At 44.5% G+C, this 20,339-nt stretch overlaps 2 protein-coding genes across 22 annotated transcripts in view; one reads left to right on the plus strand and one right to left on the minus strand.

The window, feature by feature from the left end:
• LRRC2 (leucine rich repeat containing 2) overlaps positions 1-12,644 on the minus strand; it is a gene marked incomplete at its 5' end in the record, with an annotated part of 83,375 nt that extends 70,731 nt beyond the window's left edge. The window contains 2 exons of one of the 3 annotated variants that reach the window (XM_080972998.1): positions 1,329-1,474; positions 12,602-12,644. In XM_080972998.1, the coding sequence (XP_080829124.1) occupies positions 1,329-1,453 (125 nt within the window). Of the gene's footprint in view, positions 1-1,328; positions 1,487-12,095; positions 12,238-12,601 lie in introns of those variants that run through there. The other 2 variants (XM_080972997.1, XM_080972996.1) reach the window with 2 other exon arrangements.
• A 236-nt stretch (positions 12,645-12,880) lies between these two features.
• Positions 12,881-20,339, plus strand: part of LOC308458284 (cryptic protein-like) — a 44,866-nt gene continuing 37,407 nt past the window's right edge. For 5 of the 19 annotated variants that reach the window (XR_013977204.1, XR_013977205.1, XR_013977206.1 and 2 more), the window contains exons 1-3: positions 15,718-15,824; positions 18,653-18,791; positions 18,997-19,745. Coding sequence is in view for 4 of the 19 variants with exons in the window: in XM_080973245.1 (XP_080829371.1) it covers positions 18,773-18,791; positions 19,681-19,745 (84 nt within the window). In the remaining 15 variants the exon portion in view is untranslated. The other 14 variants (XR_013977207.1, XM_080973255.1, XM_080973244.1 and 11 more) reach the window with 12 other exon arrangements.

The raw sequence follows: 20,339 nt of genomic DNA on the forward strand, positions 1-20,339 counted from the left end.
ACATGAAAGGGCAACTAACATGATAAAGATTCTGGAACACCTCAGCGAGAAAAGGGTAAGTACCTTTTAATTTTTCTTTTAAAGGACAACTAAGGGAGGGCATGCTCGAGGTTTATAGAATTATGCACGTTTTAGGGAAAGTGATACTATTCACCCCGGATGCCAGAACCTGGGGTCACTGGATGAAATTTGTTGGCAGTAGCTAGGACAGACAGAAGAGAGTACTTTTTCACACCGTCGACATATTAGCCACAAGCTTGGGAATGCCACAGTTGCTTGCCATGTGATGCCATGGAGGAAATGTCTAGAAATGGCTGTTACCAATGCTGTCAAGCTTCAACTTTAGGACAAAGCTCCACCTCTACCCCACCCAGAGGTGGAGCTAGGTGCTCTAGCATCCCAGAGGGCCGCCGCGCACGTCCCAGGGGGTGCATCGTCCACGGCATCTGGGGGCGGCACGGCGATGTCAAAAAAACCCCCTCCGGGATTGTACCCGGAGCAGACCGCACCCACCACTCCCACCTTGCTCCACCTCTGGCCCCACCTCAGACAAATGAACAGCTGGACCCACAAATGCAGCAGGATTGCTCACTAGCTTTTTTTAAAAATAAATGAAATAACTCACATAAAGAGGCAGATTTCCCCCAAAGACCATTAAGACCAGAGTCAAAAATTCCCTTAAATGCACCCACAGAACTCATGCCTCTCAAGAGCAGCTGTTGAGGGAAAACAATAGGGGAGGGCTGGCGAGGTTTGTTTGTTTGTTTGTTTGTTTGTTTGTTTGTTTGTTTGTTTGTTTGTTTGTTTCAGATACACCCCGCTTTGCATTTAAAAGTCCAAGGTGGTTAACCATTCAAATAAAAGTCAAGGTCTTTGGGGAACTTTCTGGCTCACCGCTGTTCACCGCTCAACCAGGTGAATCCTTGGCCTGTTTCATCAAGTCTCTTTCAAAGTTTCCATAAAGGCATGGAGTTTGCTTTATTTTATTTTCAGTGCTATACTAAGTTTGCACAGTTTTCCTCAGGTCCTAATGCAGCTATAGCCATCCCAATAAATGTAATGCAATGTGCTGAAATCAGGAGGTAATTTCAGGGTATAGTCTGAAATAGCTTGGCTCCGGTATCATAAACGCAAAGAGATATTTAACTTCTGCAATGTGTTTAAGAATGCAGGATGTTAGCGTGCATCCCCCTAGGAAAAGGGAAATTATCTAATAAAATAATGCAGACAGGCTATTGTTGACAATGATTCATCGACAGCTTGATTTATAATTCAGTTTTCAGGCAATTTATCAGATTAATATTAAAAAGAATGATACATTTCCTTACTTTTCTAATGCGCTTTGGGCTATTCGTTGCTTCTCCTTTTTTTCCCGTTCTTTGTGCTTCTTAACCCGAATCTCCCACAATCCTCTGATGGCCGCAAAGTCTAATACGATCACCTGATGCCCCATGTTGCTGACATTCAGATTCTCCTGCAATAACATTTTATTAACATGGCGTCATTATAAGGAAAAAGAAGCCGATGACTTAAAGAAAAGAAAAGCAGATGATATAGTTAGGCATTGGCATACAACCCTTTCAGTCCTCATTTCAGATGAGGACATGACAATCAAACCAAAACAGAAAATTACTAGAGTTATTATTTGCAATAGTTTTAATAATCCATATTCCTCTCTGTATTCATCACCTTCAGTCAGGGCCGTCTTTAGCATATGTGCTGCCGGGGTGCAAAGATCCACCCAGTGCCCCCAAATTTAGTTTAGCCACCCCCCAATTTTGGGGGGGGGGGAGAACTCAAGGTTGTTGACCTTTTCGTGGGGAGGAAAATCGCTCACCTGTAACGACAACACAGCGGAAATAAATGCTTTTATTTCCTGACTTGTCGGAAATATTTGATGCTATGGAGTAACAGAGCGACAGAGGAGAGGGGCTCCATTGCTTTTCACTGCCACCGATCAAGAGGGACTGTGCTGGTCCCGGGGGGGTTACCGTGCGGCTTGGTCTGAGTGCGGTCCTGGGTCTGGAGGGTCTGGAGGCTGTCCGACAAGGGCGAAGCGGGGTCCAAGGCAAGGAGCCGGGCGTGGTCAGGAACTCCAGAAGAGCAGGTCAGGGTGCCGGCAGGAACAGGTTTCCAGCGATGTTGCTCCCGCAACCTGGGACTGGGCTGACTGGCCTTTATCTCCTCTGGGGCCTAGGGCGGTCCCGGCCCACAGGTGACCCGCCTCTTCTGGCCTTAAGGCGAGCACTCCTCCTCCGAGAACTTAGTTCCCTCCGCCTCTCTGCCCTGAGCCTCTGCAGCTCAGGAGAGGCTGGAGGGTTACCGGACCCAGAGGCAACCTCACCTTCCCCTGACAGGGCTGGGAGAGGAGCACCTGCAGGCAACGGGTCCTCAATCACCTCCGGAGCCAGAGTGGATTCATCTGGTGTCTGCTCCTGAGGATCTGGCACAGGTCAGGGCCCTTCAAGTTCAAGCCCCTGCCCTGGCTCAGCTGGCCCTGGAGGCAGGGACTCCTGTGCAGGCTGGGATTCTTCAGGGTCAGCCTCTGAATCAGATTCCCAGGCCATCACAGGGACCAGTATACAGTAGGTATACATTTGCCACCCCTCATAATACATTTGGCACCCCCCAGAAATCGGTGCCTGGGTGCACCGCACCCCTTGCACCCCTGGGTAAAGACGGCCCTGACTTCAGTACTGTTTCCATCCTGCCACAGTGTGGTTTCCACCAAATAATATGTTATTCATCTCTCTGTCCACTATTTAACATGGGTTACGTAATTTATGAAACTTGTTACATAACCTACATTCATTTCAACGTAAAGGAAATCCCTTTTGAACTCTTTTGTGCTCCAGAATCTCTCCCCATGGAACTCAGCTTTCATCTGGGGTCTTTGAAGCCGACTTTCTTAAAATCCATCGTCCAGCTATGTCTTTAGAACTTTTTTTGCATCTCTTTGAAGGGACATGGAGAGTGACCTGTCACAGCTTAACACTCTTTGCACTGAGCACCATTTTATAACTCTGTTAATTTTTGTAACTGATAGCAGTAAAGCACTTTTCTGGCTACAATTTTAAAAATTAGTCGTCCCCCCCCATATATATATATACTGTATACAGTGGTACCTTGTTTCTCAAACACCTTGGGACTCAAACAACTTGGAACCCAAACACTGCAAACCCGTAAGTAAGCGAACTTTTTTTGGAAGCTGAACATGTTCCGTTTTGAGTGTTACGCTTCTGATTTGACTGCCACACTTTCGTTTAGAGTGTTACACTGAGGTCTGTTTGTTTTTGCTATTTATTTTATGTTTTTGCAGCTTTTTTGTTTTGTTTTTGTGACTGTGTGGAACCCAGTTCAGCTACTGATTGATTGTGTGACTGTTTATTTCTTTCATTTTATAGATCAGCGGTCTCGTTGGATAGTAAAAGTCATGTTAAACTGCTGTTTCAGGGGTTGTTTTTAAAAGTCTGGAACGGATTCATCTGTTTTGCATTACTTTCTATGGGAAAGCGTGCCTTGGTTTTGGAACGCTTTGGTTTTGGAATGGACTTCCGGAACGGATTAAGTTTGAGAACCAAGGTACCACTGTATAATGAAAATAGGAGGGGCTGTAGCTCAGTGGTAGAGCATCTGATTTGCATCCAGATGATTCCAGGTTCAATTCCCAGCACCCTCAGGTAGGGCCAGGAGAGAACACTGCCTGAAATTCTGAAGAGCTCATGCCACTCCATGTAGACTGTCCTGAGCTGGATAGATGAATGATCTACCTCAATATAAGGCAGCTTCCTATATTCTTATGGGTATGGTCAATGCCTGGGCAGGCGGCCTTCTGGAAACCACATGCATAAAGGTAAAGGGGACCCCTGACCATTAGGTCCAGTCATGACCGACTCTGGGGTTGCGGCGCTCATCTCGCTTTACTGGCTGAGGAAGCCGGCGTACATCTTCCGGGTCATGTGACCAGCATGACTAAGCCGCTTCTGGCGAACCAGAGCAGCGCACAGAAAAGCCGTTTACCTTCCCGCCAGAGCGGTACCGATTTATCTACTTGCACTTTGACGTGCTTTCGAACTGCTAGGTTGGCAGGAGCAGGGACCAAGCAACGGGCGCCTACCCCGTCGCGGGGATTCGAACCGCCGACCTTCTGATTGGCAAGTCCTAGGCTGTGTGGTTTAACCCACAGCGCCACCCACGTCCCTAACCGCATGCATGCCCACACATAAATAGAAGGCAAGCTAGCATACCATACTCCATCCTGCAAGGGACATTTTAGAGCAGTTTTCCCCAACCTGGTCTCTCCAGGTGTTTAGAATCGCAACTCCCATCAGCACCAAGCTCCACGGCCAGTGGTCAGGGATGATGGGAGTTGTAGTCCAAAAGTATAGAGGGCATGAGATTGGGGGGAGCTAGTGGGCATCCTCACGAGAAACTCAAGGGCACTCCCATAATGAAGACTAATTCTCGTGTCACTTCTGTATGATACGCTCCTACTGCATGGGAAAGGGCAGGTATAAATCACGAATGTGTACACCGACCTCCTCCAGTTACAAGCCTTTCATTTTGTTTTCTACCACCCGTGCTTCCACCTTCTGACTCATGTACAATTTATCACCTGCATCATCTCCCATAAATACCCAGTTCCGTGCTGGCAAAGGAAGCGCTCGCATTACGTATATGTGAATAAGGCATATTTGGATAAATCCTCCTTGCTTAGCTGCTCACGCTATGGGGGAAGCTGTCAGAAAGCACCTTGCTGATTTATGACGCCTCCTCTCTGGGATGAGCTTTTGCCACACACAGCTCACAGGATTCGGGTGGAAGGGCATTTAGCTGCAGTTTCTGCATGACTCTATACTATGTCTGTTGCTGGCGAAGCCCATCTTTCCTGAAGGCCGCCTGTTTTGAATTATTTTTGAGGTCACAGGCCACCTTTCGTAGATGATACATCGTTGTTGTTTCATTCAGCTTCATGATCTATTACTCAGAGAGATCATGAAAGTTGGTCTCTTTGGCAATACACTATAAAAAGCAGAGTGTCTCGACCAGAGAAGAAAGAGTCCAGTACTGGGAAAAGGGGAGCTGATGAGTAATTTACAATAGTATCTCCTGTGACAAGCTCCGCATGTTGGAGTCTATAGTAGCAGGTAATCCTAGTTTTAGCAATACCCATTTACACATGGAGAATTTACTGGGCCTGAATCAATATGCTTGTGTTTAACAGAATGAGCTAGAATCATGCCGGTGCCTCTCCAATGGCTACCTCAGATTTACAGAAGGAATGAGTCAATGCATCAGCCATAACTCAGGGCTGCTGCAAAATCCCTTTCTGCTTTCCAGAGCATTTTCAAAGCAGCTGCTACCATTTGCACAACGGCTAGATCTGAAGCTGCTTTTTTTATTATTCAACAGTCACTGCATGCCACATTAGTGTTACTTATATTTCCAACATTATTCACAGTTTCAGGCTTCAGAAATGGAATTTTTATTATTTGCACGTCTCATCGGTCCTGGTTTCCTGGTTTGGTTTATGTATTTGTTTTGCGGAAACCAATACAATTTACATATTTCCCCTCCATTTATTTTACTTTTACAAGGAAGCCTGCAGACCCAGTTCTGCCAGAAATGTTAGGTGTGCTGAGGTTCGACTGAAACTAATGTGCACAGTTAACACATTCTCAAGATGAATCTTCTGTTGAAATGTAGTTTTCGCAAACTGTACATCATCGCAGCACTCATTAACTAAAAGCTCATCTAGGCTTCCTTTTGTGTTGTGTTTCAGGGCACAGGTCCACACTTTAAAGCTCTGTGTCTGAGCTCTTCCCTCCTATGCCAGCACTTTTCCCATGAAAACTCACTCTGTGCCTTAGAAAACATAGATTTGATAGGTCTCTAAGTATCATGCTTCAGCCTTTTCCACAACATTCCTCTGAAGTGTTCCTTCCTTCCTTCACCTAGAGCTGCCATACGTCCAGATTTTCCTGAACATTACTCAGATTTCAAAGGCGGAATTGACGTCCAAAGGGGGATTTCTGAAAGGTGGTGCTTAGGCAAGTCAATTGAAAAATAGCCTTTTTGTAAAATTTGGGGGGGGGGGGTTCCTTAAAAAAGCTCAACAATATCAAGGTCTTTTTGAAATATGGCAACCCTGGCTTCCCAGAAAAGTTTGAGTCTGCTCTCAGCGCCAGCCTGAAGCACAGCAACAAATGCCACCAACATGGTTTGACATGAGGTGCATAACAGGCACAGACCTGTGTCACATGTGAATATATCTGATTTGTTGGTTGCCGCTGCGATGTGATCATGGTTCCCTGTCATAGTGGCAATGTATGCAAGCAGTAGGCACATGGGTTGTGTCACTTACACACTTTACAATGGTCCTTTGGTTCTCAAACTTAATCTGTTCCGGAAGTCCGTTCTAAAACCAAGGCGCACTTTCCCATAGAAAGTAATGCAAAACGGATTAATCCGTTCCAGACTTTTAAAAACAACCCCTCAAACAGCAATTTAACATGAATTTTACTATCTAACGAGACTATTGATCCATAAAATGAAAGCAATAATCAATGTACTGTACTATAAAATAAATAAGACAGTATTGTAGATGATAAAAATCAAAATTATTTTTTTTCTTACCTGCACTGATGGTAGTCATTGTTTGGATGGGGGGCTTTTATCCATTTCCGCAATCACACAATCAATCAATCAATCAATCAATCAGTAGCTGAACTGGGTTCCACACAGTCACAAAAACAAATTAACCGAAAAAGCCTCAAAAACAAAAACGCAAAATAAATAGCAAAAACAAAAGCGCCAGATACAGTGGTACCTTGGTTCTCAAACTTAATCCGTTCCAGAAGTGCGTTTGACTTCCGAAATGTTTGAAAACCAAGGCGCAGCTTCTGAGTGGTGCAGGAGCCCCAGGAACAATAGCTGACAATCGCATCAGACGTTCGGCTTCTGAAAAATGATTGAAACGTTTTCAGTGTTTGGGAAGCAAAGCGTTTGAGAACCAAGGTACCACTGTACAAACTAGCACCAAATCTCCATTGGGTAGGATTGCCACATTTGTTCTGGCAAAATACAGGGCGGGGCAGTTGGGGGCGATTTTATTCTTCTTCATCTGGTGCTGAAGTGACTTCGAAGCAATCCATTACAATCTATTGCGGCCTAACAGGGTGGCCCCTCGGGAAGTTGTTACACACACACATGCGCGCGCACATACACATGAATTTGTAAATCTATCTGTGCTTGGCTACCCAGAGTTTAAATGGATTACCTTTCACACACCCTTTAAAACACATGCATTTGGACAGGATCCCTAACTTGGCAGAGAGAGAGACAGAGAGAGAAGACCTGAAATACAGGACAAAACTGTATCAATACAGGACGTAGCATTTTGCATTGAAATACAGGACAATCCTGTATTATATAGGACAGGTGGCAACCCGACATTTGGGACCACCAGTTCTGGAAAGGACGGTAGTGACAGCTTCTGGGATATACAGTGGTACCTCGGGTTACATACGCTTCAGGTTACATACGCTTCAGGTTACAGACTCCGCTAACCCAGAAATAGTGCTTCAGGTTAAGAATTTTGCTTCAGGATATGAACAGAAATCGTGCAGCAGCGGCGCAGCAACAGCAGGAGGCCCCATTAGCTAAAGTGGTGCTTCAGATTAAGAACAGTTTCAGGTTAAGTACGGACCTCTGGAACAAATTAAGTACTTAACCCGAGGTACCACTGTATGTCATGGTTGCAACTTGACAGGGTTCTAATGGAGGGAGGCCCCTCGCCATTGTGTGAGCTTGTCTCTTTTCCCGCTCTTTTAGCTGTAGCAGCCATTTTGTGTTACGCCAGGCCCCAAAAGCAGCCAATCTTTCATTTGCACCCAGGGCACTTTCACAAAATTCCAGATGTGCCCACTGGCCCCCCAAAGCTGAGCAACACATCACCTGTGGATATTTGTCATTTTCCTCAAACACACAGTAGGCCGGGCTAGACTTTCGTAATACGGCGCCGTATGCAAGACTATAATTTGGTTCCCACAAATTAATCTTCTCAATTACGGACAGTTTCTGTTTTGCACCCTCTCAGCTCGGCGCCCTGTGTAAGGGAATCGCCTAGTAAAGTAAAGGTACCCCTGCCCGTACGGGCCAGTCGTGTCCGACTCTAGGGTTGCGTGCTCATCTCGCTCTAGAGGCCGTGAGCCGGCACCGTCCAAAGACACTTCCGGGTCACGTGGCCAGCGTGACAAAGCTGCAGCTGGCGAGCCGGCAACAGCGCAGCACACGGAAACGCCGTTTAACTTCCCGCTATAAAGCGGTACCTATTTATCTACTTGCACTTAGGAGTGCTTTCGAACTGCTAGGTGGGCAGGAGCTGGGACCGAACGATGGGAGCTCACCCCGCTGCGGGGATTCGAACCGCCGACCTTCTGATCGACAAGTCCTAGGCTCTGTGGTTTTACCCACAGCGCCACCCACGTCCCTTAAGGGAATCACCTGCAGCACCCTAAATCCAGTAGGGTTTGTATTCTATAACGCATCAAAGGAAATTATCTTATCGAGAAGGTTCTCTTTTATTGCTGTATTCTTTTCCCACAAAGTCTAAGCTCCTCTTGGGATGTTCATTAATTACGTCTTTAATTATGGATTAATTAGTAGTCAATTGAAAGTACTTTTTGTACTTCCCCTGCTCTCATAGCACTAATGTGTTTCCCATCGAACTTGATGGATGCTACTGTAGCTACACGCGGAGAGGGACTTATTGCAGACGTATTCCCCTTTCTCTTCACTGAGATGCCCAAACCATTCCGCAGACAGATTCCTCCTTCTGTCATGTGGCTGAAGCTCCTTCCTTCCTTGCTGACTTTACTTCATCTTTCTCATCTTTATTTTATTGCCACAATATCAGTGTTTCATGAATAATTATCATAATTACAATGAATGGTTTGATAGCAGCTTAGGAGCATCTAAGGCTGTCATATGCTGAGTCAGCCCATTGGCCTCTCTCATTCACTGAGTCTCCAACGACTGGCAACAACAACAACAACAACAACAACAACAACAACAACAACAATAAATTTTATTTATATCCCGCCCACCCCAGCCAAAGCCGGGCTCGGAGCGGCTAACATCAAATGTATAACACACTAACATAAAATCAGACAATCAATTAAAATACATCCTCAAATCAGATCAGGATTAGAATAAAATCCAATAGCTCTCCAAGGTTTCAGACAAGGTTCTCTCCCAGCCATACCAGAATCAGAGGGTGTCTGCAGGCAACATATGTTCTGCCACTGAGCTCCAGTCCTTCCCCACTAGGCCTGGCCTTCACTCAAATAACAGGAGTGAGGAGCCAGGCCAGAGTCCATATCATTCAACTTTTTCAGATCCAAAACTGTGGAAAGTAAATTTGAAATTTACAGATTGCATATTATTGAGAGAAAATTATATGAAAATGATGTATAGATGGTATATATCACTAGTTAAATTGGCAAAAATGTATAAAAATGAAATGAAAGAATGTTGGAGGTGTGAAGTGGAAGGTCCATTTTATCATATGTGGTGGGATTGAAAAAAGGTACAAGTCTATTGGGAAATGATATATAATGAGTTGAAGAAAATGTTGAAAATAACTTTTGCAAAAAACCCAGAAGCCTTTCTACTAGGCATTTTAGGTCAAGATAGACTGAAAGAAAAGAGGACTCTATTTATGTTTGCCACTACAGCTGCGAGAATGCTGATGGCACAAAACTGGAAGACTGGATAAATACCAACTAAAGAACAATGGCAAGAGAAGTTGATGAACTATGCAGAGCTGGCAAAAATGACAGTCAGACTACGAGAAAAAGACAACAGTGACTTTGAAAAAGAATGGGAACCATTTATATTATATCTGCAGAAACAAAGAAAGTCTATAGACTTGATGGCAGGATTTAAATAAACATTCACATCATTAGTATTAGAAAATGTGTAGACGATAGGGAAATAATATGGTGTGCTTATTTTCATTTTTATGTTTTTAGGTTAGATGTTATTGTATAAGTATACTATTAGTATTTTTTTCTTTTAGGAGGTAGCAAGGTGGGTGAAAGGAGAAACAAACCAGAAACGGAAGTTGGGGGAAGCCTAGGAGGGGAGGGAGGGAGGAATCGAAAATGTTATGGATATGAGATGTATGTAATGAATGAAAAGGAAAACTGAATAAAATTTTAATTTTTAAAAAAGGAAAACTCAAAAAAAAAAAAAACTTTTTCAGATCGGATCCTGTGCCTCATCTCTCATGACCCACACTGTATTCGAGCCCTGAAAGGGCCATAGCTCAGTGGTAGAACATCTGATTTGCATGCAAAAGGTCCCAGCCATAGCTGTCAACTTACAGATTTGAAAATAAGGCAGCCTTGAAAATAAGGGACCAGCAGCCAAAATAAGGGATTTTAATCAACCAGTTAAAAGGGACCAGCTCTCAATTCCATCAGGTGGGGCGGGAAGAAGGGGGGGGAAATAGTGGCCGAAGTAAACCCGCAGATCAGACCATCTATGCTAGTCTACCACTACAAATCTATGGGAGAAGCACTTGCGGTCCTTCCCTTGTAGCCCTTGGAACACCTGCCCGTGCCTCCGCCTCCTCCTCTTCCTCCTCTCTCTGAACTGCTTTCTCTATGGTTGCCCTTGCTCTCCTCTCAAGGCTCCTCAGCAATTCATAGGCCATGCCAGGCTGCCCATCTCATCCGGGTCCTTCGGCAGCACAGCTGCAGTACAGCCTAGCGGGAGCGGCAGTGACAGGCAGAGGGGAGGCCCCAGGCAGAGACGCTCAGTTTGGCGGCTGTGAGGAGAATAGCAGCGGAAGGGCCCAAGGCTCCCGCCAGTCCCGGCGGGGAGGGGCTCCCGGGGGCCGAGGCTGGTGAGAGGAGGCCGGAGGGGGCCGAACTGGGCAGCCAAGCAACACACTTGGAGCCTCCCTCCTCCCTGGCCGGCAGGGAGGGAGGGAGAGGAGCTGCTTCCTTTGAAACCTGGGAAATTTAAGGGACATCCATCAATAAGGGACAGCAGCGGGACATGGCGCTGGGATAAGGGACTGTCCCTCCAAATAAGGGACGCTTGACAGCTTCCATCTCCGCCATCTCCAAGTAGGTCTGGGTACATTCCCAGTCTAAAACCCTGGACAGCCATGACCTGTCAGCATAGACAATATTGAGCTAGATGCATATGGGAAACCCACATAAGCAGGACATGAAAGCAATAGTCCTCTCCTCCGGCTGTTCTCCAGAAACTGAGGCATGTTGCCTCCGAACCTGGAGCCCCTGATAACCCTATCTTTTGCATCTGCCTCCAGCCTTAATATTTACTCCCTGGAGGTATTTCGCCTTTCAACTAACATTCATGCTCTTCTTACAGCGATGGGCGCCAGGTGATAACTTGTTCATCTGCAACATAACCTTTTGATCTACAGCAACACTTTCTCTCTCACACACAAATGTCTCTCGGCTTACCAGATCCGCTCTACGTCCATTAGATACCTGGCACGTGGCCTTCAGAAGCAGACGTTCTATAACTCTTTTAAACGTCACTCAAGATCCTGACACGCAACGAAGATAAATAGCCAATCTCCCAAAACTCTTTTTTTTAATATAGTAAATCATTTTCACTCCAACCTATGCCCTTGAGATAGAATAGTACAGTTTTTAGAAGGCAGGGGTTGTTTTGTTTTCCACAGTGGAGACATAGCGAGTACTAGTAACTGCAGTCAGGTATGCTTTAATTAAAACCAAAAAACCTCTCATTATATACATTGCAAGTTCAGGTCAGTGTAATGAATGTGTTCAGTTAGCTTATCATTGTATATGAAACACCACGTGGACCCGAAAACCATAATGTTTCAAGCTTAAACTTTATATATATAATCTATATATTTCTTTCTTTCTGAATTTCTCTTTCTGTCTCTCTCTCATGCAAACACACACATTTTGGCAGGCACTAAAACACTACTAGCACCATCAATCATCACTGATGACTTTGCATGTTTGATCCCCAGCAGATCAGAAGCACTGTAATCTCAAGAGCCAGCAAAACAGTCGGCCACTTACCTACACCTAAGAGCACTATTGTTCTGAGCTCTTCAGTGTACCTGTGTGGCAAGAAAACTGGAAACTCTGAGGTTGTTTACAGCAACAACATAGCCCTTGGTCAGCCCAGTATCTCTATTTGTTTAAGCTTGCCAGCGTGACTGGCCTTCCAGATTTGCTAATGTTCTATATTTGTAATGTGCTAACATGATCTGTGGTTCGAAAGCAGCCATGGACATGATAGAATATCAGCCCTGCAAAGCTCCGTTCAGATAAAAGAAATGAACTTTTAATAGGCTAAGCATCTTAACAGCACTTCGGCGAGGGTGATAAAAACAACATTCCTTTGACCTGTAGTCCCAGCGTTATTTAAAATCACACAGAGGTGCCAGAGTGTTATTCCAGGAAGAAAGAAGCCAAGTTGGGTTTTTTCTGGTTTTTTGATATGCTGTTAGAATTAGACTAATTTCCTTCAGTCTGGAGACCTCTTCATAAAATACGGAAATGAGAAAGAGAACTGAAAGTACCTGCAGCCATCATGGCTACAGGGTGACCCAAGAGGTGTTGCAGAGCAGGAGCTGGGGAGAGGGACCTAGTCACAAAACAGTCTGGCCAGACACGCTCCCTGTTTAGAGGAAAAGGTGCCACTGCCCTTCTGAACTTGGCAGGTTCTCTGCTTCCTGATATAGTCGCAAAGAGGGCTCTCAGGAACGGATCCAACTTTTATTTCCTGGCAGGCCTTCATCTGTGAGACAGCCACTTTGAAATGTATGTGAAGTAGCTGTGCCAGGAAGCACACAAGGACTCTCGGTAAACAGGTTGCCGGGGCTGTAACAGAAGGCTGTTGCAGAAGGCTGCCACCGTTGGCTGTGTGCTGAAGCGCCGTGCTTTTGCCCACTGCACAACAGGTAAAAAAGAAAGGGGTTTTGCCTCCTCCATCACTGCATTTCTTTGCAGAGGAAAGTTGCGGCTGCTGATTTCAGCTTCTTAAAGGTAAAGGGACCCCTGACCATTAGGTCCAGTCGCAGACGACTCTGGGGTTGCGGCACTCATCTCGCTTTATTGGCCGAGGGAGCCGGCATACAGCTTCCGGGTCATGTGGCCAGCATGACTAAGCCGCTTCTGGCAAACCAGAGCAGCGCACAGAAATGCCGTTTACCTTCCCACCGGAGTGGTACCTATTTATCTACTTGCACTTTGACATGCTTTTGTGTTTTTTAAAAAAATATTTATTAAGAATTTCAAAAAAAAAATGCAAAAAAATATAGAAAGGAAACACAATAAAAAATTAACAAACATACATTACAATACATCTAAGATAAAGAAAAAACATAAACAACAAAGCAGCAAAAAAGAGAAAAAACATTAAAACACATCCAATATTTCATAACTTTACCTTTCATTTACTTGTTTCATCGACCTCCTCACACCTCCCTTTTGGTATTCTAGTTCAATTAACTATTTCAGAAAATTCTTTCCATCTTTCTCAATTTTTTCCTGTAATATATCTTAACAGTCTAACCTTTAATTTTTTCATTTTGGCCCACTATCAATCAGCTTTTACTTAATTCTTTATAACATTTCTGCTAAAACCATATAACTTCATTCCAACATCCTTCTAACATTCATTGATTTGCACTTTGACATGCTTTTGAACTGCTAGGTTGGCAGGAGCAGGGACCGAGCAACGGGAGCTCACCCCATCGCGGGGATTCGAACCTCCAACCTTCTGATTGGCAAGCCCTAGGCTCTGTGGTTTAGCCCACAGCGCCACCCGCATCCCTTTCAGCTTCTTATTCAGCTGTAAAAGAGCCAAAAATAGGCACAGTGCCACGCATGCAATTAGCACTTGTATGAATTGCTGTTTTTAAAGTCATTAGGAAACTCAAGGCCCCACAGTATGGATTGGGAACCCAGCCTGAAGGGTACAGGGAGCTTTAACCCTCCAATCCCCACTGTGTTCCCCTTGTCTGCTATTGGCAACAGAATCAGTTACTCTGAGCAGAGTAGTGAGAATGTCACCAACCACCAGCTAACCTTTGGCCTCTTTCATTAGAGAAGGAGCCGAACATACGAGGAGGCCATTGGTGTCACATCAAATTCTAGCCTTTCATCCCAATCAACTCAGTAAATCAGCCGAAATGTCTTCCACTGGATCATGGCTTTTGTGCATTCCCCTCTTCCACAGCAACATGAATCAATATGAGCCACTTACTACACAAGGCTAAAAGGTCATTCTGGTTTTTATTTTTTAGAAGGCTCAGATGCAAGTTTCTAGCCTTCATGTTTGCAGAGGTAAGTTTGATGGTTGTGCGTCTGAAGGATTCAGTAACCCAGGAGGCAAAGGGTGGCGGGGGAAGAGAGCAGCTCATTTGCAGATCTCGTTATTTTTGTTTATTTCTTGATTTCTAAGGGTTGATTTATTATTTTGAACATTCAGACAGTCTGGGTCAGCCGAGGAACTATGATTATGGTTTCAAAGCTGAGCTTTCAAATTACTCGAAATGTACAAAGGTCATATTGCCTCAAATGAGCTTTTCTCATGTATATTTGAGAGTGAGCACTTTCCTCTGGCGACTGAATGTAAACGGAGACTAATGATAATGCACCACTTCAGAAATTGCACAGAGAGCATCGCACTGTCAACTATATTATGCTACTGATAAAGTTCCATGATTACAGGATTGATAGATTGATTTTTGTCAACATAACACGGCAAACTAGTTTTATGTTCTGCTTTCACCATGATTAACTATAAATCCAAGTCCAGCATTTTAAGCAATGAATTTTGAATTTGAGTCAAAAGGCAGGGGAGGGAGATCACAGATAATAGGATGGTCAATGTTTCAGTCAGCTTTTTTAGCTGTGCCTTTCACAATGGCTCTATAAGTAGGAGTTCACAGGGAAAGCCTTTCTCAGCAGAAAGAGAAATGTCATCACCTGACTGCCAAGCTACATTGAAAATCACTGTTGCAGCTGATTGAAAAGTCAGCAATCCACAGACTAACCTTCCAAAGAATGTCCCTGATCATTATGATTACCTCACTAATTGCTGCGAAAATAAAGGTAAAGGTAAAGGACCCCTGGACGGTTAAGTCCAGTCAAAGGTGACTATGGGGTGCAGCGCTCATCCTGCTCTCAGGCCGAGGGAGCCACCGTTTGTCCACAGACAGCTTTCTGGGTCATGTGGCCAGCAGGATTAAACCGCTTCTGGTGCAACGGGACACCGTGACGGAAACCAGAGCGCACAGAAACGCAGTTTACCTTCCCGCCGCAGCGGTACCTCTTTATCTAGTTGCACTGGTGTGCTTTTGAACTGCTAGGTTGGCAGGAGCTGGGACAAAGCAACAGGAGTTCACTCCATTGAGGGGATTCGAACAGCCAATCTTTTGATTGGGAAGCCCAAGAGGCTTAGTGGTTTAGACCACAGCTCCACCCACATCCCAAATAAACAAGCACACAATCCCTGATAGGTCCACCTGCCATTGTGAGACTCAAAGCAATGAAGATGATGCCTCCCCAGCTGTTGCCATTGGCTGTGGGTTTCTTGTGATGTCACAAAAGCACTTGGCAACTGAGTGGATATAAAGGCAGGCCAAGGGGAAAGCCCTTTTCTATTTCCAGCAGGACACATCTGGCAATGGGATGTGACATTCAGCACTGCCCAGGTTTCTTCCACTTGGAGGAGGCAAAGTGGTGAATGGAAGGAGGCAATCCTCTGGCAGGGGGATGCTATGGAGCGATAATAAGGCAAGTTTGCTTGCTTGAAGGTATATGTGATTAGAAGCTGGCGGATGTCTCATGATGGACCTAACAGTAGCTTCTGGCACCTTTTGGACCTCCATCTCTAATGTCTGAGGTAAAGGTAAAGGGACCCCTGGCCGTTAGTTCCAGTCGTGGCCGACTCTGGGGTTGCGGCACTCATCTCGCTTTACTGGCCAAGGGAGCCGGCATACAGCTTCCAGGTCATGTGGCCAGCATGACTAAGCCGCTTCTGGTGAAGCAGAGCAGCACACGGAAACACCATTTACCTTCCCACCGGAGTGGTACGTACCTATTTATCTACTTGCACTGGCGTGCTTTCAAACTGCTAGGTTGGCAGGAGCTGGGAGAGAGCAACGGGAGCTCACCTAGTCGCGGGTTTTTGAACCGCTGACCTTCTGATTGGCAAGCCCATGAAAATAGTTGGAATATCAACAGGTGAAGCTTTTTCCAGCAATGAGAGGCTTCAGCATGGGGGTAGCCTAGATTTTTGTTAGGGGGACAGGCCTTTTATTGGGGGGGCAGAACCTCAGTTTGCTATGTATTTTTTATTGATTTTTATTGATTTAGGGGGACAGCTGCCCCTCCCTGCCCGCCCCTTGGCTACACTCATACTGTATACCTGAAGGAGCATCTCCACCCCCATCGTTCAGCCCGGACACTGAGATCCAGCGCTGAGGGCCTTCTGGCGGTTCCCTCATTGCGAGAAGTGAGGTTACAGGGAACCAGACAGAGGGCCTTCTCGGTAGTGGCACCCGCCCTGTGGAACACCCTCCCTTCAGATGTGAAGGAAATAAGCAGCTATCTTCTCTTTAAAAGACATTTGAAGGCAGCCTTGTTTAGGGAAGTTTTTAATATTTAATGCTGTATTGTTTTTAACACTTGATTGGAAGCCTCCAAGAGTGGCTGGGGAAACTCAGCCAGATGGGTGGGGTATAAATAATAAATTATTATTATATTCATTTCTTGTTTTTTGCCTGTTTGCAGGTGCTAATGATATGCAACCTTCATCTATTAAACAGGAAAAGATGAGTAACATGGTAGCCCCTGATCCCTGAGTTGAGAGGTTATTGTCCCCCGTAACATACCCTTTTTGCTTGTTTGGATAACCCAGAGAAAATCTTGCCCTCTCAAATAATTGTGAAAGTATAACTATGAGGCTGTTGTATCTTAATGACCTGGAAGCTGTACACCGGCTCCCTCGGCCAATAAAGCGAGATGAGCACCGCAACCCCAGAGTCATCCGCGACTGGACCTAACGGTCAGGGGTCCCTTTACCTTTTAATATAGATATTAGCCAACTGCAGACTTGTTTTTTTTTCCCCTTATGGACCAACACAGATCCCTTTGTTATTACAAAATAAAAAAATTCCTTCCAGTAGCACCTTAGAGACCAGCTAAGTTTGTTATTGGTATGAGCTTTCGTGTGTATGCACACTTCTTCAGATACCAGACTGTTATAATTAAATGTAAAGGTAAAAATTCATAATTACACCCATGTTGTGGGTATTTTCCATGGCGGGGAAGCATGCATTGCAAAAGGAGGTGATGGATTAGCAATGAAACTCACAGTGCCATCTGCTGACTGAAGATGGTTAATGCTTTGATGGGTCACATACATAAAATATGACACTGGAACACTATAGCCAATGGACAGGTTATAATGGCAGCTGTAGTCAACACCACACCTGCAATAGATCATAGTCACAACTTACAGAAACGACAGGACGTATGTCTTCCAAATAAGTAAGGGTTTCCTCTGTATATTGGAATTCTGCATCTCACAGGCTTTGCATTTTCAGCACATGTACTCCCAATTCCCAGTGTGTAAAATGGGGTTTATTCCCAGGTAACTGTGCAGAGCATTGTAGCCTAAATTCCCACGGAACACTCTGGGAACTAAGTTTTGCTAGTTTGGCAAAAATGATCAGCAGAATCAGAAATCAGGAAGACCAAAGGAATGGGGAAATTTTATAATTTACCCGAAAAACCATTGTTAAAAACAGTTAAAATCATTAGTAGGATTGGAATAACACCTGTAGTCTAATGGTGAATTTTGGATATAATGGAGATGTAAAAGATTTGGATTATTATAAAAGATGCAGGATGAAATGATTAATAATAAGACCCACAAAGGGGAGGAGAAAAGTCCAGGAGATTCTTTGGAATTTTGTTTTTATGTTGTATGTTGGATATGTGATTGTAAAATACTAATTTGAAAAAACAAATGAATAAATTTATAATAAATAAATAAATTTTGCTAGCTTGAGTGCCCTCACACATTCTGACATGCTTTCAAGTGCCTTTCAAGGTAGAAGTGATATCATAAAAGATTTTAAAATTATCTGTGGCATGGAGAAATTGGAAGTATCAAAGTTTTTCTCCCTCACTCAAAACACGTGAATTCATGAACATCTGGTGAAGCTTCGTGATGGATAAAAGAACATGCTTCTTCACACAGGAACTATGGAACTGGCTCCAAAGGAAGCAGTGATGGCCACCAATTTGGGTGGCTTTCAAAGAGCACAGTGGTACCTTGGTTCTCAAATGCCTTGGTTCTCAAACGCTTTGGTTCTCAAACTCCGAAAACTTGGAAGTGAGTGTTCCAGTTTTCAAACGTATTTCGGAAGCTGAACATCTGATGCAGCTGTTGGCTATTGTTTCTGGGGCACCTGCACCAATCAGAAGCTGCACCTTGGTTTTCGAACATTTTGGAAGTCAAACAGACTTCTGGAACGGATTAAGTTTGAGAACCAAGGTACCACCGTATTTGGCGCTTTTGTTTTTGCTATTTATTTTGCGTTTTTGTTTTTTAGGCTTTTTCGGTTAATTTGTTTTTGTGACTGTGTGGAACCCAGTTCAGCTACTGATTGATTGATTGATTGATTGATTGATGGTGTGACTGCGGAAATGGATAAAAGCCCCCCATCCAAATAATGACTATCATCAGTGCAGGTAAGGAAATAATAATAATTTTGATTTTTATCATCTACAATACTGTCTTGTTTATTTTATAGTACAATACATTGATTGTTGCTTTCATTTTATGCATCAATGGTCTCGTTAGATAGTAAAATGCATGTTAAATTGCTGTTTTCGGAGTTGTTTTTCAAAACTCTGGAATGGACTAATCCGTTTTGCATTACTTTCTATGGGAAAGCGCGCCTTGGTTTTGGAAGGCTTTGGTTTTGGAACGGACTTCCGGAACGGATTAAGTTTGAGAACCAAGGTGTGGCGTTCGTACGGAGCCCCCAATCGTCTCATGGACTATTGACCCGTACACCATTAATCCGCTGCCACCAACCAGGTCCTCCCTGGTAAAATCACTTCAGTCTCAGTCAACTTTTCAATTACTAAAGAAGAGTGTATTTTATTTCAGACACAAACAAAACTTTTACAGCATTCCAAACGTTGTTGCTCTTTATTTTCTTAGTCTTATTTTCCTCTCTCTATCTCTTCTACCTCCCCACACTCAAGATCCCACCGCCCTATCTGTCTCTTTATTCCCAACTGCTTCTTCAACTGCCTTTCCCAACCAGCCAACCCACTAAAACCAACCAACTGCCCACCAACAACTCCCAACGAACTCCTCCCAGAACTCCTCCCAGATCTAGTTTTATAGACCCACTGACTCCACCCCCCTGGGTCCTTTCTGTGCAACCTAGTTACGTAACTATTTCCCCTCCAGCACTCTCTCATCTATGTTAACATCACACAAGGTACCACTGTACTAGATAACTTCATAGAGGAGAGGTTTATCAACGACTACTAACCATGACGGCTGTGATCTATCTCCATGGCTGGAGACAGTAATGCTGTTGGACCATATTCTTCCGGTACATAGCGCTTCTATTCCATCATTCCAAGTCCTGGAAACATCATGGACAGACCAGCTATCAAAAGGCGGAGGTAAGCAAACTGGATATACAGTGGTGCCTCGCAAGATGAAATTAATTCGTTCCGCGAGTTTTTCCGTCTTGCGGTTTTTTTCGTCTTGCGAAGCACGGTGTCAGAAAAGCTTTGGAAAAGCTTCAAAAATCACCAAAGTCTTCAAAAACCTCAAAAAAGGCTACCACACCGCGTGCTATGAGTTGCTCCTCGAAGTCAAGTCGCAACTGTATTAACGGTTTTAAGAAAAAGGAAACAAACTTGCAAGACGTTTCCATCTTGCGAAGCAAGCCCATAGGGAAAATCATCTTGCAAAGCAACTCAAAAAACCAAAAACCCTTTCGTTTTGCGAGTTTTCCATCTTGCGAGGCATTCGTCTTGCAAGGTACCACTGTACTTTGATTCTTTTGTACATGGGGAGGCCACTATGTTCCATGAGCCATTAACTCCTTCCATCAGCCATTAACTCCTCAATTCCTCTACGCCTCAAACTTCTGGTTCAATGGCTCATTCCCCAGGTTCGCTGGCTTCCAGGCAAAGTTTCTCTGGTCCCTCCTACAAGTTCCAAATTGTGTTCCAAATGCAATAGTATTTTTAGAAACGGGTGAATGTCCT

The sequence above is a fragment of the Podarcis pityusensis genome (genome assembly GCF_964106645.2).
Source record: "Podarcis pityusensis genome assembly, chromosome: 11".
In the NCBI taxonomy this organism is placed as follows: domain Eukaryota; kingdom Metazoa; phylum Chordata; class Lepidosauria; order Squamata; family Lacertidae; genus Podarcis; species Podarcis pityusensis.